The 23,490-nt window shown below is 35.5% G+C and overlaps 1 protein-coding gene, 1 long non-coding RNA gene and 1 other non-coding gene across 4 annotated transcripts; 1 reads left to right on the forward strand and 2 right to left on the reverse strand.

Annotated features, from left to right (window-relative positions):
* Positions 1 to 506: 506 nt before the first annotated feature.
* Positions 507 to 18,932, reverse strand: LOC119083243. Its single transcript, XR_005088830.1, has 3 exons — positions 18,923 to 18,932; positions 15,844 to 15,849; positions 507 to 642 (listed from the first exon to the last, which is right to left on the reverse strand). It is a non-coding gene; the product is annotated as an uncharacterized LOC119083243 (long non-coding RNA).
* LOC119083242 (serine palmitoyltransferase 2-like) lies at positions 12,113 to 14,696 on the reverse strand. Of its 2 annotated transcripts, none has more exons than XM_037192901.1 (6): positions 14,321 to 14,696; positions 13,871 to 14,071; positions 13,650 to 13,804; positions 12,896 to 13,583; positions 12,574 to 12,836; positions 12,113 to 12,515 (listed from the first exon to the last, which is right to left on the reverse strand). In XM_037192901.1, exons 2-6 carry the CDS (start codon positions 14,036 to 14,038, stop codon positions 12,299 to 12,301), a joined length of 1,491 nt encoding a protein of 496 aa, XP_037048796.1. In that variant the 5' UTR covers positions 14,039 to 14,071; positions 14,321 to 14,696; the 3' UTR covers positions 12,113 to 12,298. The 2 variants fall into 2 exon arrangements, with proteins under 2 accessions (XP_037048796.1, XP_037048795.1); XM_037192900.1 differs by having other exon boundaries at positions 13,871 to 14,073; positions 14,325 to 14,551.
* Trnar-ccu lies at positions 16,281 to 16,353 on the forward strand. Its single transcript has one exon. It is a non-coding gene; the product is annotated as a tRNA-Arg (tRNA).
* Positions 18,933 to 23,490: the final 4,558 nt, after the last annotated feature.

Below are 23,490 nucleotides of genomic sequence, written 5' to 3' on the forward strand. Positions count from 1 at the left end.
ATTTCTCATTTGAAATTCTCAGAGATGAAACACGATTCTGGGACACAAATGGCGAAGGAGCATAGTAGGCCACATGAACAATGAGTGAAAAATTAAAGATGAGGTAAGTTAAACAATTCGTGAATCCAACCGATAAAGAATTTCTATGAAATTTACCGGAAAATATCACATTGATACCAGTAAATTTCATACAAATTTCTTACCGATTGAATTGACCAAAGAAACGAAAAAAGGAGCTGCAGAGACTTGAAGGCATAAATGACATATTCATCGTAAATACAGTCCCGGAATCATCAGAAGTAGCAATTAGAATCCAATCGACGCTATAGATCGTTGATTTGAGCACTATTTCACAGGACTCTCAATGATTGACGCTGTCGGCAAGTCGGTCACTTCCGTCACTTCATCGAACAATACCGAAAATTCGTAACTCAAAAGACCGACTCGACGACAGTGCCATCGCTGATTTTTGCGGTAGTGACGATAACAATTTCCACAATCTATTCATTCCACACGCATTACCAACGTTACGACATTTACGAATGAATATGTATTATAACGTGTAAATCGCATGTGGAATGAATAACGTCGATTGGATTGCAATTGTTGAAAATGTAACTTCTTATGTGTCTTCCACCGTTACTTGGGTAAATTTAAAGACAGGCTTCGGGAATAGATTGCGAAAAATCGTTTGCATGACAACGGATAAAAAATTGAAAAATCCAGGCTTCATTGATCCGAGGCGAAGCCGAAAGCGTGGGTTTTCATCCCGAGTATTGTAATGGATTTACATGCTGTGATTTCCCAAACAAATTCTCTTACCCTAGGAACATGCCATTTTCGACCCTAAGAAAATCAAAAGAATAGAAGATGTACGATATATGCTACCAGAGACTATTTTTCGGAAAATGTTTTCCTATTTTTCCCAAATTTTCTCATATTTTCCCAATTTTTTCTTATATTTTCCCACTTTTTTCAGAATATAGGAAAACATTTCCCAATGTGTTCTCTGGAACACAGTAAATAAATTAATTAGTCGTCCAACTATGCACCGCTAGCATCTTTGTTAATTAACTTAAGCGAATCAGCTTCACAATTTTCCTTATTGAATTGCTATTCCCGACTATAAAAGATCAGAAAAAATATAGACGCAAGAAACATTGATATATACGGTCTCTTACTTCTGTTATATCGCGAAGTCTTCGATACAAAATCTTTTACTTCATTTGTTTTAACATTAACTTTACTATATAATACCCTGCTATCAGTAAGCCATCGTGCATTCTTTCGATGCTCTCGATAACAGATGATTGATTAGCCTTTCGTAGAAATGTAGAGCGGAAAAGTCTGGATCGCATTTAACGCGTTTTTTCCAAAGAGACATACAACTTACGAAATTTCATGTATCGATCAATAAATGATCGAATTTTTTACCTGAAGTCTTGAGAAAGACGCACAGGGGCTTAGAGTATTTATACGATCATATGTGTAAGAGGGGAATCTGGGCCAACATTCCATCATTTATCCATTATTCCATCGTTAGCTCGCTTAGTTCAAAATATTAATCGTACTCAAATCCTTTTACAAAACGGAAACCGAAATAAAACAACATTGCAGGTACACATAAGCCCCCTTTGCCTCTCAGCCAATTTTTATTAGTATTTCTAGAAATTTCGTTTCACTTAGCCGGTGCGGTTTGTACTTGATTTTTCAACAACTAAAGCGTATGTTTGAAAAATCGTCCAATCTATTGCATCTTTTGATAATGTTTGATATCAAATCTATTACTGCTTTAGTTGTACAATACATTTTGCTATATACGAGAACCCTAATCGGACTTCATGGCATATTTTTGTGGTTGTTGTAGATAACAGATGATTATTAGTTAGACAAAAAAGGTAGCGCTGAAGTAAGCCTGCTCACGAATATGGTAACATTGCCCTAATTTACCAAACACTCTTTTTTTATTTGGATTCAAGTGTCACATACATCCATGACTGTTCTAAATGCACCTAACGCAAAATATAATCTTACTAAATTTGTAACTTTTCTTAAATGTTATGTGGTTTTTGACAATTTTGTATTGATTTCATTCGAACCATTGATTTTATCCGTAAAAAGTTTACTCCTTTTTCAGATCAGATTATGTGATTAACTTGTTCGTAAACATTTTCTACTTTAATTCACAACGAACCGTCTTCATACAAATTAATTCTAAAATATGGTAATTTAAATCGAGAGTCGTTTTGTACACTTGACTCAATTAGTAAAAGATGGGTATGGTCACTTTGTCAAGCACTTTGTCTTATTGGATTATAAATTGAAGTATTTAGCTAATTTCAAAAGCAAAGACATTTTAATCCTGACAGTGGTTGTATGGAAAATTGGAACTTAAAACTAAATATACAAAATTCGTTCGATACACACAACTTGTCTATCCGTGAAATGGGAGTTGTGGCACCATATACAGATTGAGCGTATATGCGGTTCTTTATATAGCCAGGCTAGTAGCCTTTGGACGTATTTATTAAGTGTGCTTTCCTGTTGTCTAATTGGCAAAAAGGATTTTCCCTTTAAAATCCAACGATAAATTGACCAACCATTTTATTTCGAATGAGTGGTCACAAACAAAGTAATTAAAAGGAATTTAAATGTACATCTGACCCTTTTTATGGAGGAATTTTAATCTTAAAAAAAATTTATTGTTTGTGGAATGACAATTGAGAATGTACAAAAAAATGTATTGCTTGGCGGGCTTGGCAAAGCTTTTTTTTCAAACACTGCATTGGTTAAACACAATTCTACAATTGATATACCTATAGATTTCGGTTAAACCTTACCCGGTTCGTTTAATTTATGCTTGCAAATTATCCCGTCTCCAGATTTATAAAAGGCTATTCAGAAATTTGTCGAAAATATCCAGAACATCTACGTGCTTATAAAGAATATAAGTTCTTGGAAATTGGTTTCTGTTTTTTTTTTTTTTTAAGAAAAAGCAACAACAACAACAACAACAAATTGGTTTTTACTGCAAAGGGAAATTTTGCTTGCGTGTCATGTAAATTTAGTGTTTTACGTACGTATATTAAACTGGTCATGGAAACGAAATTCTCATAAAGAACTTTTTACACACAAAAAAAACGTTGACAGATATACCTAGGTACGTTACATTTTCTGTAAAAATGTATTTTCGTGACAAGCTGAATCCTTAGCTTGCAGCACTTTACCAACTATAAAGCGGCGAATGCTTTAAGCAACATGTCTGTCTATGTTTGTAGGGCGTCTTTAGAATTTTGCTTGGAATGATAAAAAAACGTATGAGACAACATGTACTGGTTACTGGTTCAACGCTATATTACATTAATGGTTCCATCGAGCAAGTGTATTCTTAGGAGTTTTGAGAACTGTTAGGCACGACAATAAACCCTATCTGATTGGAGAGTTATATTCTCAATGTATATACGGTGATGTATTTCATGGTTATGTACTGAACTAAACTCAAATAAAGTTTTTACGTGCACAACGATCTGCGGATTTGCTCGTTCCACATAGTTCGCTATGCAGAAGAAACGTAAAGAGAGTCGTTGCACTCACTCGTTACGTGCAGAATAGAATATTTGAAAAGAGAATCGCTATGTGGAACGAACAGGTCTGTTCCAAGGTCATTGGAAATGTCAATCGTCGTCCACAGAGGAGTCAACATAACCTTATTTGAAGTTTTAACAAAAGAATTTCTTCGAGTAGCTGTTATATTTGTTTCTGTTGATGATGGTCGGTTTTTTCGGCCTGTCAAAATTCGTTTTTATCGTACGATGAAACATACCTACATAGCAATACATCATGTTTATGACCTTCCAAACGTCAAACACGATTCCAGTTGTCAGACATGTCGAATGAATTGAACGAACGATTTGCACGAAGTCTACGTCAATCGAATCAGGTTGACGAAAAAGCTTAACACGTAGGGGATAATGCTTGAGTAGGCCCTCTAGGCACACCGGAAAGTGCTAAAAATATGGGAAAAAGTTTTCTCAAAAATAGTCACTGAGTTAAAGTATTGTCTTTTCGTAAGCATTATATGAACATAAAATCTTTTACTTTTTTTGTTCAAAATATCGCCAAGTTTTATTTATGGAAAATCTTCTACTTCTTTAGTTTAACATTTTGCTATACTTATAAGAGCGCAGTATAGATAGATGTGTTATCTTATTTTTTGTCGTCGTTGTCGATAGCAGGTGACAGGGACTAAAATAAGGATTTTTCAGAGCGGAGCCAATTCGTGATTAGGGAACTATTTTCTCTGTTTTAGGGCACTAATTTTTGAAGTCTTTTTTATCATCGCTTCATTTGATGAAAAATTATTATTTTCGCTAATACAATTATCAAAAATTAGGAATTATCACATTTTGGTTTTACGTATGTTTTATCTACGAAAATGAAAATGTGATAATTCGTTAATTTAGTTTTCTGTATTAGCTAGACTACTTTGTTTTACCAAAGTGTTACTGTTTGTGACGCAAGCGAAGCGAGCGAGATTTTTTTGATTCGACGCTCCTGTTGGCAAAACTAACACTCACTGGAACACCTTCAGTGAAGTCAAGGCATTTATTTTAGCGAGATTTTATTTAATTCATTTAATGATTTTACTGGGAGAAATTGTGGCTTAGAGCCCGAATGAGAAAATTTTCAAATATAAACTGAGGTAAGCAATTGTGAAGTGTCCAAATGCCATATCTTTTAACTTTGTTTGTTGTTTCTGTTGATTAATGCGGATTTATCTAGCACTTTCAAATGATATTGCAAAGATTTATTCTTTAACTTATTAATTACATTAATGTTCGAGCAGGCACTTAAGATACGCTGGAAAGTAGTAAAGGAGCCGAGGAATACAGGTACTCAATTATATTATGACTATGGGATTGTAGGATTCATTCCTTTTACATCCTACACACTTCCCACATTCAATTGAACCAACGAATTCAATTTCATTTTTGATTTTGTCGATTGGCACCATTGACATACAAGTGGTTAGTTCTCATTATCTGCTTGTGGTGGCACCATATACTTTGCGTGTCCAAGCAGTTAAAGAAGTACTAGGTAGCGTCAATCAAAATTCTGAAAGAACAGTTTAGATCAAATCTGATTTGATCGCAAAGGCAGTAAGCAATTTAGAAGGTTTTTTGTGTGCATTATATGTATTTTACATGCTACATGCGTCGAAAACGGTACTTTTCATGTTTCACGCACTAATTTCGACTTCCAAAGCATGCAAAAACCACTCGGGATAAAAAGATGAAATGTCTCGTTTTCGCGTGTTTATTGACCTCGGCTACGCCTCGGATCAACAAAATTCACACGAAAACCATACTTTTCATCTTTTAATCCCAAGTCATGTAAAATACTAATGCTTTTCTGATCTTTCAAACATGAGAAGGAAATTCGTGTGAAATGGGAGACATGTAAAACCCTAATGAAATACATGTAGAATGAATGGAACGAATTACATGAAGAAAACCAACAAAACCGTTAAAAACGTGTGTTGATTGTTGAGTTTAAATTGGACAAAATAGCAAAATTCTAATCATAAGATGTTGTGCAACAAAATAGCGATCGGCTGTACCTCTACCGTTTTTGATATCCGCCTTCTTGGTACATAACATATGCAAGATTCTTTTCATAACATTTTCATTGTTCATTTGTCAACAGATTGCGAAGTGACATTTCAGTTATTTTTAAGCTTTTCGTAATATCGCAAAAACTGCAGGTTATTTCATTATCTTTGGGAACACGGGTTCCCCAATTGAAATGAGTGATAGGTCGTCGGATTCTTCTTTGAATTCTAGAGAAGTCACATCTTTATTTTTTTCGATAAATTTTGTTTGTTTTCGGTGCAAAGTGTTCAAAAGTGAAGGCTTGTCAGAGGTCTCGTGAACAGTTTTTCAGCAATAACTCAAGAAATAATTATTTAAAATCATTGGTATGCTGTACTAATGTCCGTCTTGGAAAGACGTACTACAGGTGGAGTGTATGCACTGGTTGGTGCAAGTATACCTCCACAAAAGTTATGACAAAAACATTTTTTTGGACCTAATAACGTTTTACCGTTTTATTTCTTTTTATTGACAAGCGAAAAAAAAGACTGCTCACCAAATATATAGTGTTCAGAGAGTCCACCTTCTCTGCAAAATTGATGTTCCAAGGGACTGACTGTGTAGTGTTGTAGCTTGCCTCACCCACTATTGTTCCAGATATATAAGTACTTCTGTGTTGCAAGCCTACAAAACCTGCAAGTCTTAGGAAAAAGGTTACTGTAAAGTTGAAAATTTTAACTTTCTTTCTAGGGGCTCTGCTACTGAAACAGCGTCTGGAAGTGCAGTCATATTTATCTACTTTTTTCCTTTTTCCGAAGACTTGTAGTTTCTATAGGCTTGGCACACAGAAGACCTGGGATCTTATATATGTGAAACGATAGTGGGTGAGGCAGGCTAGAACACTACACAGCCAGTACCGTGAAACATCAATTTTGCAGAGAAGGCGAACACTATATTTTTGGTCATAAATCTTGTGGAGGTGTACTTGCACCAACCAGTGCATACACTCCACCTGTAGTACGTCTTCCCAAGACCGACATTAGTACAGCATACCAATGATTTTAAATAATTATTTCTTGAGTTATTGCTGAAAAACTGTTCACGGGACCCTCTGACAAGCCTTCACTTTTGAACACTTTGCACCGAAAACAAACAAAATTAATCGAAAAAATTAAAGATGCGACTTCTCTAGAATTGAAAGACGAATCCAACGATCTATCACTCATTTGAATTGGAGAACCCGTGTTCCCAAAGATAATGAAATAACCTGCAGTTTTTGCGATATTACGAAAAGCTTAAAAATAACTGAAATGTCACTTCGCAATCTGTTGACAAATGAACAATGAAAATGTTATGAAAAGAATCTTGCATATGTTATGTACCAAGAAGGCGGATATCAAAAACGGTAGAGGTACAGCCGATCGCTATTTTGTTGCACAACATCTTATGATTAGAATTTTGCTATTTTGTCCAATTTAAACTCAACAATCAACACACGTTTTTAACGGTTTTGTTGGTTTTCTTCATGTAATTCGTTCCATTCATTCTACATGTATTTCATTAGGGTTTTACATGTCTCCCATTTCACACGAATTTCCTTCTCATGTTTGAAAGATCAGAAAAGCATTAGTATTTTACATGACTTGGGATTAAAAGATGAAAAGTATGGTTTTCGTGTGAATTTTGTTGATCCGAGGCGTAGCCGAGGTCAATAAACACGCGAAAACGAGACATTTCATCTTTTTATCCCGAGTGGTTTTTGCATGCTTTGGAAGTCGAAATTAGTGCGTGAAACATGAAAAGTACCGTTTTCGACGCATGTAGCATGTAAAATACATATAGTGCACAAAAAAAACCTTCTAAATTGCTTACTGCCTTTGCGATCAAATCAGATTTGATCTAAACTGTTCTTTCAGAATTTTGATTGACGCTACCTAATACTTCTTTAACTGCTTGGACACGCAAAGTATATGGTGCCACCACAAGCAGATAATGAGAACTAACCACTTGTATGTCAATGGTGCCAATCGACAAAATCAAAAATGAAATTGAATTCGTTGGTTCAATTGAATGTGGGAAGTGTGTAGGATGTAAAAGGAATGAATCCCACAACCGTAGTCATAATATAATTGGGTAACTGTACCTCTAAATATTTTCTAAATTCAAAAGTTAAACTTTACATTTTTAGAAAATTATTTTATTATCATTATTAAAATACATCCTTACAATGTGTTAAAGGTTATAAGTAATATGAGGGTTGTCCTATATGAACCATGAGTTGTCCTATTTCATACAAGTTCAATGAATCGTTACTTCGTCCCATATACAAACGTTTATGAACCGTTGAACTATCATTTTTCTTTCATAAAAATGTACACGGACATCTTAACATCAACTTTCCATTAGGACACTTCACGGTTGCTTACCTTATAAAGAAGACAGATTTTTTTAATAAATTAGTATATTTACAGAAATTTTACATTTCACAGTAATATGTTTGGGCCCAAGCTACGGGGCCACTTGGGCTAAGTCATGGAGCCATTGTCGAGGGCCTCGGAGCCATTTGGCTCCACACTATGTTCCTTATTTTAGTCCCTGGCAGATGATATTACAAATTACCTAAATCGTTTTTTAGAATCTTTGATTATTCAAAATGGTGTTTGCACACACAATTGATTAAACTGATTACAATAGACCTAAAGAAAATTGAATTTTGGTAAGTGTTTTTCCAGACAAGTTATTCGATGTTGCCACAACCGCATCAATTTTAATTTGCATGATTAATTTGATCAATTTCCATACATTACGTGGCCAAATCGATTATACATTATGACCGTGAAACCGTGAATTTCGATAGTTAATGTAAGGAAATTCGGTTATGACAATGCCGAGATGGCTCATTTTATTTGCCATCCAATATTTTTTTATGAGACACTCAAAACTAACAGTTAACAATATTCCAAAGATATGAATAAATTTATCATAAAGAATCCTCAGTCGGATGATATAAGTTTCGTTCTTTTTTATTGTCGCAACGGAAATAATATTTATTAAATTTTAAACAATTTCGCTGCTGCAAAACCATAATATTATGCAATACAAGTGATTTCAACAGAACTTTTGGTTTTAAACTCTACCATTTTTCATTTTGAAAATGGCGAATATATAGAAATAGAAAATCTTCAAACATCTTAAACACAGCATCTCAACTATTTCCAACATTATTATATTCTACGGATAAGAGTTTCCGTCTTATATCAATAGAGAAGAAAAGCTTTGAAAAGTTTTTCGTTTTTTTTTTTATTATAGTTATACACAATATGAAAGTTTTTAAATCACCCAGCTATGCAGGTCTCATCAACTGTTCCTGTATGTGTATGTATGTGTATAACGTAATCTGTGTTTTATTCTTTTGTATAATGGAGAATATAACCTGCTTTTTCGCAAAGGATTTTCTTATAATCGCACTAGTTTAATATTAAAACGCGGACAAGAATTAACAGCAGTCAAGATAAAGGCAAAATTAATAATGGTTTCGTGTTATACTCATTTCTATCGAAAAATGTTCCAGCATTGCATGTTTGGAAAGTGACGTTTAACTTTTCAAATTAAGACGTTAACATTCCCCCATTCAGTGTTGCTGAGCCATTTAAGACAAAAGACTATATTTATTTCCATTTTGTGCAAATAATAGAAAATTGTATCCCGAAATGTCGTTTCGCTGAAGATTATTTTTAACGCTACATCATGACATATTTGAGGTGATTTTCCAAGTGTTTTCTGTACGAGAGTCATTCAATTTAATATAAAATGGAAGTTTTTCGTTTTCTTTAACTTTGCTTTTGCAGTAATAAAGATCATCATTCGTTATTTAAACGACAAAAATATTTCAATTTTAAATCAATTGAATTGTTTCACAATCCCAACACAAAATATATATCTCCAGATTACACTTATGGTATAAACTGGGATGTGGGGGGGGTGGAGTTGCTATCAATTTCAGTTTTTATTTTCTGCTTTACTCTCCATTTTCTTTAATGCAAAGTAGTTCATTCTGCCGTTATACACAATCCGCACACAATCAGACATTGAATATTTTATATGCTAAAATGCTGATCTATTCTCGCTCTTCGCAGTTTTTTCTTTTGATAAACGAATGTTTACCCATTAAATGGGACTTAAAAATTTTATTGGCAACAACCAATTGTACTTATCGAATATTTCTCGTTTACTACTTTATATCTTGTTTGGAGCGAGCATGGAATGGGTATCTTCAAATTGACATTTTTTTCTCCAAAATTCCACAAAAATTGTTCATCTTAAATAAAGAAATTCGTGGAAGTGCTTGTATCTTGACTAATATTAGTATTATGAAGGTTTAAGGAATATTAAGGATATACGAGTAATATAGTGATTTACCCTAGGTTTCGTAGTTATCCTTTAAATTTCAAAAAATTTGAACGTTTCACCACATAACGATTTGTTGAATCTCCTTCTCAGTTCAAGTATCGTTTAAAGTTTTTAAGATTTTAAAAGGGAGGGACGATCAGTTAATGATCTCTAATGATCTGTTGATTCTTTGTTTTCTTCCCTGTCATTATTTAATGGCTTTCCCATCGCCCTTAGAAACTCGTCGACGATGACAGATCCGAAAATGGCAGTTTCAGAATGTGTAACGACATAGGATCTTGCGCTTTAGTTGCAGAAATTTGAGCCAATGTATGGACAATTCTAGCTAAAACGTGGGAATTGCTACAAACGTTACATACACTTTACCAGGTTTATCTCGGTTGTTTATTCTTACATGAAATGGAAACACGCCACGATATTTTTGAAGATAGAGCTGTAAGTTTGTAAAATAATAAAAATTTCGTCATCCTTTCGATTTAGCTTCCACATTTCTCGGCTAGACTTTTATAACGAGCCCTTATTCACAAAAATCTGAACACTTTTAGTGGAAATTTTAGGATATTTTTGACCTTTCCAAAGACCCCCATTTGTGAAATTTGGACCACTTTAGATGTAATTTGAGGAAACTTTCGCTCAAATTTCACCTAAAAGTGATCTAAATTCAACAAATGTGGGTTCTTTGGCCAAGACATTCTTTAAATCGATTTTTCGTCATAAAGCCATGATGGCTCACTTTTGGCCAAATGACGAAAAATGTAGATCTGGTTGTGGTCTACATTTTTCTCCATTTGACCAAGAATGAGCCATCATGGCTTCATTGTGAAAAATCGATTTAAAGAACGTCTTGGCCAGAAATATGTCAATAAGTTTTATGATTCTATTCTACAAGGTTGCAGCGCTAAGGGAAGCGTAACGAAAATATGTAACAGTGGCGTGTAGCTTGTTTTAATTAAGTCAGTGATAGTCGACATAACACATTAAAATATAGTAATATGGAATACTCTTTGAATACCACACATTCTTTTTGATGGAAGAGGAGCACCACGTACAAAAAAAACCTTTCACGTTCAGCTCCACTGGAGATTCTCCAGTACACTTCAAATTGAAGGAATTTTAATAAATTACGAAAATACTGAAATAATGGTTCAAAAATGTGGTTTTCTTGATCGATTCCCGCAGCTCTCATGAGAAACGTTGTATAATCTCTGATGAAGCTGCATGGGGTGCAAAGATATCAAAGTTTAAAATAATGTGGATAGCAAACAGTGGAAATTGCCATATAATTTGTATGCTCGTTTCCTCTTCTGGACCACATTATCACCTAGGAGTCGCCGAGAGCCTTAGCTTGCTCAAGTGCTGTTTCAGCCCACCGTGTAAGGTGATCGCACCGAGGATCGTATACATTGTCTTTGACCTATTTGGCATCATTTAGAGTGTTATATCGAAGTTGTTAATTCCTTAGTTTAATTATTCTCTTTGTAACAGAACAGATCGAGCAGTAGCAATACGTTTTTATTTTTATCACATACGCGCGGTGTTCGGATGTCAAAATTACTTCACTAGAAGTTTAATTCAAAAATTACACTTCAGGTCTATGTTAGCTTGCATTAGCTTGCATTGCTATCCTGGTAAATCCGAACCTCCATTCACATTAGCACTTCCTCACATTCGGTCTGAGTGATTTACTTTGTGATGGATGTGTTCAACATCAACACGACAAATGAAACGACCGAAAGATTATCCGGAATGGGAATGTGAAGTGTTCATTGAATGATAATAATGTTGCTCAGCATACCGCCTGATCTTTAAATAAAAATCGAATCGATTGAAGATAAAAATTCAATTCATCATCATCGTTATCCAACACCGCAACAATTCCTGCTGCATGTACACTCAATAACATTAGTCTAATTTCGCACTTGGACTACAACCAACATTGGCACCGCAATCAGACTCGGTCGACATTTCAATAATTTAGCATTGACTTCGGTGTGGGAATAGGGCACAAGATCAATCGCATCGAAAATGAAATGGATGCAAATTTTGCATGCTCACGATTGCACTGACGTGATACTTGATTAGTTGAAAGCTTCACAATTTATTCAATATTTTAATTTGTTTAAGAATTTATTCACATGCTTCTTGCGCCATGGAAACCGGGAACGTTGAGAGTACATTTGCTCAATATAATACATGGGGTCTCACGGATGAGCGTAACAATTTTGTTTTTCTATTCATTTGTCCATTAAGGACATACATCGTACTAGTTACTTATATGTCGTGTGCACGGACGCTATTCAGTATTCTATAGGATCGTAGTTTCGTGGCCTTCGTGAATATTTGAGACCAAGCGTTTCGCTCTCCTCGGCAATAACTTGAATGGCATAATCTAATTGTTCTTTGGTATGCGCTGCGGACAAACAAAATCGAACTCTGCCGTAAAATAGACGAGTAGCTGGGAAACCGACACCAACGACAGCAATATTCCTTTCAGTTAACCTTCGTACGACAGCGCTGAAAGAAGATTTTTTTTTAAGCTTCGTTCTCTCTTATCAATTGAAATATGACTTACGTTAACTTCGAGTAAAAATAGACAATCATCGGCACGACCATTGAGTCTTCGTGACCGTATACAATGACGCCCAGTTGAGAGAATTTCCGTCGAAAGTATTTTGTGTTTCTAGCTAATTGAATGATTCGGCGTTGACCTTCATCGGTTCCATCGAGTCCCATGACAATTTTCATTGCCGTCAAAATTTGTTGAGCCACTGGTGGTGACATACTGGACGCATAACAATGAGCATGACTATTCTGCCGCAGGAAATCGATCAGTTTCTTGAAGTTGAAAAAGGGAATTGTAACGCAAAAGACATCGAGGACAAATCTAATTTTACCTTCGATCCAGCAATGTATCCACCAGATGATGCGAAACTTTTCGTAAACGTTCCCATCAAAATGTCAACATCTTTCGGATCGATACCGAAATAATCCAACACTCCACGACCATGTTTTCCCATCGCTCCAACGCTATGCGCCTCATCCAAATACAAGTAAGCTTTGTACTTTTTCTTCAACGCCACAACTTCGGGCAACTTGACTATGGAACCTTCCATACTGTAAATACCTTCGACGATAATCAAAATCTTCTTCCACGGTGCACCGTTCGGTTGTCCCTTACAGACGGCTTCCTCCAATTTCGTTTCCAAGCTCCGCATATTGTTGTGCTTGAACACCCGAATTGTCGCGCCGGATAGTCGAAGTCCCAGTATAATCGAAGCGTGATTCTTTTCGTCGCTGATCACCAGACATCCCGGCGATAGAAGTGCTGGCAAATTCAATGCATTCGATGCGAATCCCATTCCGAACACAATTGAGTCTTCGACGCCTAATAGTTGAGCGGTTAGCTGTTCCAATTCGACGAGAAGTGTCGTTGTTCCCAATTCACTTCGCGGACTACATGATACCAAACCGAATTCCTGAATGGTTTTGATGGTATTTTCAGCACAGGTTCCTGTATTTGAAGCGAATCCTAGATAGTTGTACGAGGCCAAATTCAAACATTTTGTTTCAGTTCCACTAAATCTGTAAAAAGCGACGACAGGTGGATTGAGTTCCGATTTATTGCTGATGGGAAACCATTCAACTCACTCGAAAGTCCATCCAAAATCATCGCTCTTTCTGTCTTTGATTGTGATTTCAGCACCAGGCACACCCACAACTGGACGATTGAAGCAATCACGAATTCGCCGGTACACATAGCCGAAGTAGAACAATTCGAATTTGTTATAGAGAGGAACGTAACCCTGCGAAAATTACCAGTTTCATATCAACATAACTACAAGAAGTTGCCGGTTGCGGTTTATACTCACATCACGATTTTTCTCAGTCTCCACATTTTGTTTGACAAACAATTGACTCACGAAGCCGGCAAGCATCAAAATATAGAAACCTAAATTTGTGAGTAAGCCCGTTATCATGGGCATGTCTTCATTTTCCATATTATCGTCATATTTCCGAACGACGGTTTTGAAAGTCATTTTGATAAGACAACAGCATACGCGTGACTGTTGCTGTGGAATATACAGAAAGTGAGATTGATATCGCATAATATTTGAAAGTATTGAGTGGGCTTAACGAACGAAGTCCATTGACCATTCTATTGGATCGAATAAAAAATTAATTTTCATTTCTGATTTACGCAGACATTTTTCACCGAACAGTCACTTATCAATTACTAAATAGTTGCAGACACACACACACACACGTACACACTCCGGAATATTTCTTGCACTTCACACGCAATTTGTCACTATATCTACCTATGGTTAATGAATTATTATCTACAATGAATGCGCCCCGCAACAACCATTCGTACACATTAAATCAGCATAACAAAACTGAGATGTGTTCGCACAAAAAAGATTCAAATTTTTGACTTCAATAAATTCACACACGTTCGTTAACTAAGAGTAGAGACTACTATGCTTCCATACTCTCGTCAATCGGCCGACTGACCTATTAATGAATGTCTATTACTTCATGTGCCATCACCATTCGTATCTATTGACTATCTGAGATAGTGTATATCGTAAAACGCGATAATTGTTGCGTTAGATAAGAACTTCGAAAATTTAATACCAACATTTTTTCAACGTCACAGACGGTGTTTCAGTGTATTGTATACACCATCAAAAAGTGGCCAATAAAAAAATTAGAGTTTCATTTGATGGTGAAGATCTCTCTATACTTGTGTGCACGTATATAGCAATTATGAAAGCTCGTACGAAGTATACAATTCAAATTATCATTTATGAGATAAAACTAAACCCGAAAATTAAAAACACTTTCGTAACAACAGCAATAGAGGTCATTTTTTGTGATATATTAATCCGCAATTTTCACATGATTATTACGTTTCGGTCTTCATTTACCTATCTGTTCTACTGTGCTAGGCCCCACCTTTTGGGTGAGTCATGTCACTGAACTGAATTATTTTCTCAATAAATTTTTGCAATTGTTAGAAAAATCTTACTTTATCATAAATTAAAACAAATTTTCATAATAAACAAAGCGAACTTATTTTTGCACCTTCAAACAAGCGATGCTTAGTCTTTTTGTCATGAAAGGAGCTGAATTTGAAGCTCTTGTGCATTACTGCACTCGCTTCGCTTGGATCAAAAATTTCACACTCGCTGACATTTTCTCTGCTGAAAAGTTGTCATATTTGATCATGGCATTGTAAACACGTCACACATTTTGAATGAATGGAACGAGTGATTTGCTTTGCACTCAGTTAACGTCAACCGATTGAAGTTAATGACAACTTAACGAAAATTTAAGTGGGGTTGTTACGTTGACGAGTACCGTATAATGAACATGATGTATTTGCACTCATTGAAATGTTTTTTTTTTTTTTTTTTTTCAAAAAACCAAGGAATTACAGAAAAAATTCTTTTCGGAAAAACTCCTAGATTATTACTCCGGTATTTTCCATTAACGAACTTAACCCGAGAAATTTCGTCCTCGTCGAATAAGAAAAGGGGTTTGGATGAAAATTTCTCCTGTTGTCAAGCGACGACGAGCCAAAAACTCTTTTGAAAATATCTCAAGATCAATGTTCTTCAAAAGAATTTCCTCACGAATTTCATTCCCCGTCGAAAAAAAAAAGTTTTTGGAAATCCAATTCCTCGAATCATCGTGCTTTCAAAGTGTGACAAACATTTAAGGCTGTTGGTTGGTCATACATTTTCAATCACAGTGAACACATTTTGTAACATTTTCGAGTGATTTGTTGGAGTAAGACCCAATACAGTCATGGGAACATTGAACATATACGAAAAACTTGTTTCTTGAAAATGGGTTCTACCACCTTTGCTAGGAAGGAATGCTAGGAACAGTGCTATGTATCAACGCTTCGCCCTTGCCGTGTCTGCTTCGAATTCTGTCAGTTATTAAATCACTTAGAACTTTCTATGCCGATAATAAAGGTCACTGCTCCGAGCTGTAAACATTCAACGTTTCCAAATCTATCATTTAACGTAACTAGTTATTTAGATCGATTTATTACCAGTAGGTTGCAGTGCCAATTTTCAGGATTTTTTTCGCAGAATTTCGAGAATTTTCAAGAGGTTAAAGACTTTTTAAGTATTACGGGAATTATTTGAAAATTCTGGAACATTCTCGAATTGAGAGAATTTTGAAGATTTTTGGAAAATTTCATTCGTATATAGTCGCTGCCCGGTGTTATTATAATACGAATTTAGCGAACAATAAGTGACAGCCCCAGTGGCCTAATGGATAAGGCGTCGCCCTCCTATGGCGGTGATTGTGGGTTCGAGTCCCACCTGGGGTACTCTATTTTTTTTTCGTTTCACAATATTGAATAACAATATTCGTATTGCTCAACTCAGGCCATTGTTTTGGTCGGTAGATCGAAAATACGTAAATTCACACAACGAAGATAACATCAAAAACATAGCTAACGCCGACCCGTACGAAACACCTATTCGTATCAAAAGCCTTTAATGTGAAACTCTTCATTTCTCTTACTTCATTTTCTTCTCTGCTGAAAAACTATTCTTTCTTTTAAATCACTTACATTATCCACTCTTTGCCTTGTTATCATATACAATTAAATTGCCGGAGGCAATATAGACAGCCCCGTACGAAGTCAAATTTCATAAATTCCTATTTAAACAGCTATATACCGCTATATTTACCTATATTTCACTGTAAATAAACATTTCACAGAGGAATATGCTATTATATAGCTCTATATGCCTGTATATAGCTCAATATAGCTGTATATAGGTATATATAGATGTCCATATATGGAATCCCTGAAACCCCTCACACTTAACACATTATTTCCATGTTAACAGAAACTTTCTAAGCATCATTTTTTCCACTTTATATCACTTTTAATAAAATCCAATATGGCCGCCGGCAGCCATTTTGTTAGGAAACCGAAAATAGTACCGACGCTTTACATTCGTTAATACCTTTCAAACAAAAAAAAATCATGAAATTCGGTCAAAATTTACTCGAGATATTGACAAAATATTCCACGTTCACTGTACGGCCGAGTAGCCAGATAAGAGCTCACTCCAAGAGACCTAGCTCACGCTCCGGAGAACATAATTTCATAAACTTTTTTTTCCCTGATTGGTACGGTCAATACCTATCTAATAAAGCTAAAACGAACGAAATATGTTCAAATTTGGCCGATCTACAAGCAAAAACTGCTTGCCGCCCTGTGCCTGTTTCACACCAAGGGGTCTAACTCCCAAGTCGGTCATCCGATTTCCATAAACTTTTTTTTTTGTCGATCGGTATTGTAAATATCTTTCATTCGATGTATCATTTACGAGTAAAGCGTTTAAATGTCCGGAGATATCTTCGAAAAACCGTAAAGCACTTATTGGGCCCCAGCTCAGGAGGGGTCGATCCAAAATCACTCATCTTCGAACTTAGCTTGTATTTTGACATTACCAAACGGAGAAAAAAAAGAATTTTCAAAATCGGATGCGTTTTACTCAAGTTATCGTGCAGACAGACAGACGGACGGACGGACGGACGGACGGACAGACGGACATTTTTTTTCTTGCTGATTTGGCATCTCTGGACAACCACAATAGGTTTCCCCTTACTCAGGGAGTCCAATTCGACGTGTTATAAACGTATGCGTAAACCTATAAGACCCCAGTACTTCGTACGGGTCTAAAAATTGAGTTTTAGACAGGAAAGAAGGTTGTGTAGAACATGCAATTCGGTTATATGAAGTTGAAATACAGAGAAATAGAATGAGTAATTGAAGACAAATTGAGTTTAAAATTGTAGTAAGCCAGTTCACTCACCATCTGTTAGATACTTCGATACTCAGAAACTTCACTAGCTAAGCTATCAAGTCCCTCTTTTTCGAATCGTGCTTTCGCTCCAACAGAATTATTGTCAGCCGTTTAAATTTTTGATTTCATCCATAGCGACTAAACTTGTTTAAATTCTTCATATTCTTCAAAGTTCCTCAAAAATCTTAATTCGAAAATTTTCATGAATCTAGAATCAATTTCACGAAAGTAGGCTCTAGCATGTTGCAAAACAATTAATTTAATTTTACTTTTATTTTTTTGACTGCTTTCTTTCTTGCATTTATTCCAATTTTTTTTTTTAAAGAAATTCCAATCAAATACACTCGAAAAATCGAGACAGGATGAGCACATCCTGTCAACGTTTGCTTGATTGTTAAAGTTGAAAGTACTAAACGTCGATATTATTCGCCTTAACGAACAGACATGATAAATGTTCATCAATTTTTCGTCATATCCAGTCGTTCACACGTCCACAAACTTTTCATATGCACAATTTGCAATATAGCTTTATCATAATAAAACTGGGCGGAATATCTGAAGTGAATTTTACGTTTTTTCGGAATACCAAATCGTAAATCAGCAAAAAGAAAATCACTTTTCAATAACAGGATAGCTTTCAATCAGACAGAAACTTCAATTTATTTTCTGTACGAACATTCTACATCCATTTCATCCGATAAGAATCTACTGAGTGTTTTGATTATTGGTTAAACCACGATTTAAGTTTCATTCACTTGAAGTTTCATCCGTTTTAAGTTTCATTCGTTTTGATTTCTACGTTTTATTGCCAAAAGCTTTCGTGAAAAGAAAAATCATATCCCGAGCATGTGCTGCCATTACAGTTGCGTTATTATCGTTTTCTTTTTAACAAGACGTAAACACTTGAATATCACCAACACACACGTTTACATATTTCTATTTGTAAAAAGAATTTAAAACATAAAAGTGAATGGAAGCACTTTCAAAGAGCCTCATCATATACCATAACGTATTGTTTAAGTACTGAGTACTGTTAGGGGGGTGGTTATTCATCGAGCACATCGAATGCGACACGTTTCTTATGTTGTGTATGTAATATGATGAAAGGAATGTCTGAGAGGGTCATCCATTCATCTTAGTCATATAATATTTTCGCAATACTTGTATAACGTTCTCTTCAGGCTTTATGCTGGAAAAACACGTTCGCTTTCGCACTTAAAAAATACAAACAAACTCTGAATGCTAGAGAATATATGGAAGGAAATTCTTCAATTTTCCTGACGATGCTTTCAAACCTTGTTTTGTTTTTTGAATAGGTGATGAATAGAAATTTTTTTAATTAATGCTGGAATTTATGACATTAAATTTCACATGGAAGTAGCGAATGAAGAATGTTTTTATTGTTTGTTACAATTCTAAAAACATTTCTCTCCAGCAAAAGCTCAAATACTTGAAATTGGAAGCTGCGGGAAATTCATCTGTTATCAATCGCTCCGACTAGTACACTTAAATAGTAAAGAATTGTAAAGTAAAACTAATGAAGTAAGAGATTTTGCACCTCACACACTAAGTTATACTTTAAGCAAAAGAAGTAAAAGATTTTACATATCAGTTTCTGGCGATTGACTATCTCACTTTGTCCCTGCTACAACAAGCGAAATGGCTCAAATTAGCCGAATTCAATCACTTCTATCCATGTAAAACTCTGTAACGTTTTATCGGTATAGGCCTGTCATTTAATCACTCGAAAATACCTTAATCTTTATACAGGCGGCGTCAGTAAAATTTACACAAAAAATTGTTTCAGCTGTTTTTTAAACAATACTGCTCATACGGTGCAACCACTACCACGCGTGTGCGTGTAACAATTTCAGTTCTAACCACTGTTCTATTAAACAGCTGAAAAATTCATGACTAAATTTCACTGACGGTCCCTGTACATTTAGACTCGTTGGAAGGCTGAAGTCATCAGATGATAGACTTTCGGCTTCTTTGGAATATTTCATAAAATCAAAAAATATTTCTAACGAAAACTCGTCCGAATGGTTCGAATAAGGGTACACCTACGTGCGGAATTTTACCCATTTATTTCCCGCAACACCCCGGATTTGAAAATAATCAAATATTGTTCGAAAAACACATACATTTGGTTTGATTCGGTAACTTCAATGCTTTGCTACACTTTGAAATCTTGTTCAAATTCAAAGCTTGCGCAACGCCCGTTCAAATTCTGATACGTCTACAAACAAATAAATTCAATTCCATGAATGAGGTTTCGAGAGCAAATAGACACAATCTGATACACACAGGAGATCCCAATAATTACAATGGACAAACCAGCTAATGTTCCTTGTTCTTCAAACCGAAATGGGATATTGTTAGTTTGTTGAGCTTCAAAACTCAATTAAGACAGATATTCGAGTTGACAAAGATTTAATTTAAAGGGTTTCTGTTACCAAGGTTGCAGAACTTTGTGTTTACATCGTCCAACTTTATGTCCAACCATGTCTCTAAATTGAAAACTATTTTCAAACAAAAGGTTTCTTAATGATAAATATACAGCACACATACGATTATTTCACATTGTGCATACATAGTTACTGCTACGTTTCATGCATTTGATTGCAACATTGCGGGTTAAATAGAATTTTCCCTGGATGATTTCGAATTTGATGCGTCACAACGGTAGACTTTCTGATCAAGTGAAATTGTTATAGCGCATGTATGGAATATGAATATTGAATTTGCATTATCGAATCAGACAGATTGAAAATACAAAAAAAAGAAAATTACTCAGAAAACGATCATCCAACAAAGATGCTGAATGAATACATCCATATGCATACGTTGTAACGGCTTTGGAAATTTCATTCAGCCAATTTACGATTATAGCATTACATCGAGAGAGAGAAAAAATATTCACAGACTCAAAGAATAATTTACAATCAATCGATTCAGTGGAAAAGTTTTATTTTTTCGTTTTATATGCTAATTTGTTAACGGTTTTCAATTTTCATTTCTAGACATAAAACACTAAAACTGTATAAGAGGAACAGAGTGAAATTTTTTAATATTTTGTGTTGTTTTACGTTTTCTTCTAGAATTACGTGATTATGTATGGACCACAGACAGTACAGATATATACAAGTATTGAACAAACATGTGCGATAGGGGTGGTCGATTACAAAAAAAAATCTAGCGGTCCATAGACCACAAAAAAAAACAATTTTCAGACTATGGTCTGGAACAATTTCTGTTAACGAAAAATCAAATACAGACATTTCACTATAACAAATATATCAAATACATTGCACTATTCAAGCCCCTCCTCAACAGAAAAGAAGTTTTTCCGAAATGCACCCAAAAACTAAGGACGCACATCGATTCAGGGACCTATTGGGAGATCAAAACAGCATTCAGTAAAATCGGACCAGTTCCTTCCCCATTCAAAATTTTTCATTTCATGAAATTTCATGCACCTCTCTCAAACCGTTTTGTCACAAAAGTTCAGTGAGTGGACATATTTTTTCATCGAAGCTAATTTTTATCTCATAGTCAGAGGTCATACCTTTCTAACGATACCCCACTCATTGTATTTCATTTGAGAAAAATCACTTTGTAGACTTGAAAATTGTCGTGAAGTCGCCAACTCGAAAATAGAGTAATCAAAGAAAGTACAGTTTACGTTTTCAAAAATTTGTCTTCTAAAAACGTTTTATTTACGATCCTTTTATCAAAGCCAAATAAAATATGAAAAGCGTGGAGACTTCATATAAAAGTTCTAACTTTTGTGACAAAACGGTTTGAGAGAGGTACATGAAATTTCATGAAATGAAAAATTTTGTATGGGGAAGGAACTGGTCCGATTTTACTGAATGCTGTTTTGAGCTCCCAATAGGTCCCTGAATCGATGCGCGTCCTTAGTTTTTGAGTGCATTTCGGAAAAACTTCTTTTCTGTTGAGGAGGGGCGTGTATTCTCATCTCTACCAAAAAATGCTTTGAGATATTTTGGTTCGTTTTTTTTATTTCTACTCTACACACTCCACGCTATCATAAAAAAATGGAAAACGTTTGGAAAAAGTGAAAACTTGATTTCGGTATATGACCAAAGTTTCCGATGCGATGGTCGATTTTCAGAACAAATTGGAAACTCCAATAATTCAGAAATGTGATGGTTCTTTTTAAAATGTATTTCAATAGAGAGTGCTAATACAGAAAGATTTCGCAAATTTTTCTTATTTTGGTTGAGTTATTACATTTTTCGGGACTAAAACTGTGGTCAATATGGGAATTATGCGGGAGGTCGACAACAAAATTATTTTCAAATTTTTTCTTCATTAGCATTATATATCGAAATACCTTGAGCTATCACAACAAACTATTAACTGATTTTCGATTATATTTATGAATTATCAAAGTTTTGAATTTGATATGCAAATCAACCTTCGGGAACTTTCGTCATGTTTCGTGATGTTTTCGGGAACTTTCGTGATGTTTTTCCAAACGTTTTTCATTTTATTGTTATTGTGTGAACCGAGGGGTAAACCACTCTTTTGTGATTAACATGGTTAATCAGTTAATCAGCAACATGATTTTTGTGAATGCGTTAATTATTGATTAACCTTGATTAACCACAATATTTCACGATTAATTGTAGTTTTGCGATGATTCCCCCAGTTGAATGCTGGTTAATCACTGATTCATCATCATGTTAGTTAGGATGGGTCGTATTTTCATTTTGTTTTTATTTTAAAAAGGCCTGACCCCAGGCTGTACTTACAATTAAACAAGGAATCCGAAACAGAAAAAAAAGTGATTCTCAACGAAATCGCTCACTCAATGATTTCCGATCTGAATCTGAATTGACGACGGCACTATAGGCGGAAAAATGGACACAGTCATCAGTGATCTAATGACATTGCAAGAAAGATTCACTTCGCTGGGGCTAAAGTTAAATTTCTCCAAATGCGAAGCTTTCATTCTTCCACATGTCAACGATGACAGAAGTCATGAAATCCAGACACAGTTGAACATCTTTGCACTAGGAATTCCATTTGTAACAGAATGACAACTTTGTCTACTGGGCGCCCCAGTCATCGGATCAATCCTCAAAAATAACGATATTGAGATCGCGTACATGGAAGAGGCACTAAATGAATGGAAATTGTCATCACTTTCGAGCACAGTGCCCGATCATCCCGAACGTCAATTGTAATGGGATCTACCAATTATCGAACGTAAAATGAAAAACATTTCGTAACAGTCGCCGGAAGATGTAGCACGACTCCTTGCTCTCTCACGACCTGAATCTGGGGCATGGCTCCACGCATTACCGTAAAAAAACCTATGAACAATACTGGACAGCACTTCATTACGCATCGACATATCACTGAGAATCGGAGGGCCAATCTGCAAACAATTCGAGTGTCGTTGTGGTGCAATCATGAAACCAAACGTAATACATGGACTATCATGCAACACAAGCACAGGTAGATACGGTCGTCACGCAACGTTCAATGCGATCTTGAAACGCTCTCTCAACACAATCGGCCAACCAGCTATCATGGAACCCCCAGGCTTGATCCGCGAAGATGGACATTTCTGATTCAAAGAATCGGAATCGAAGTTCAGAGAGGAACCG

The sequence above is a fragment of the Bradysia coprophila genome, unplaced genomic scaffold (genome assembly GCF_014529535.1).
Source record: "Bradysia coprophila strain Holo2 unplaced genomic scaffold, BU_Bcop_v1 contig_583, whole genome shotgun sequence".
Classification (NCBI taxonomy): Eukaryota; Metazoa; Arthropoda; class Insecta; order Diptera; family Sciaridae; genus Bradysia; species Bradysia coprophila.

Coding starts and splice junctions, on each gene's coding strand:
- LOC119083242 (XM_037192901.1), bottom strand. CDS start 14,038: ATGACTTTCAAAACCGTCGTTCGGAAATATGACGATAATATGGAAAAT. Junction 13,584..13,649: donor GATTTTGGATGGACTTTCGA/GTGAGTTGAATG, acceptor CGCTTTTTACAG/ATTTAGTGGAACTGAAACAA. Junction 12,837..12,895: donor GATACATTGCTGGATCGAAG/GTAAAATTAGAT, acceptor TTCAACTTCAAG/AAACTGATCGATTTCCTGCG.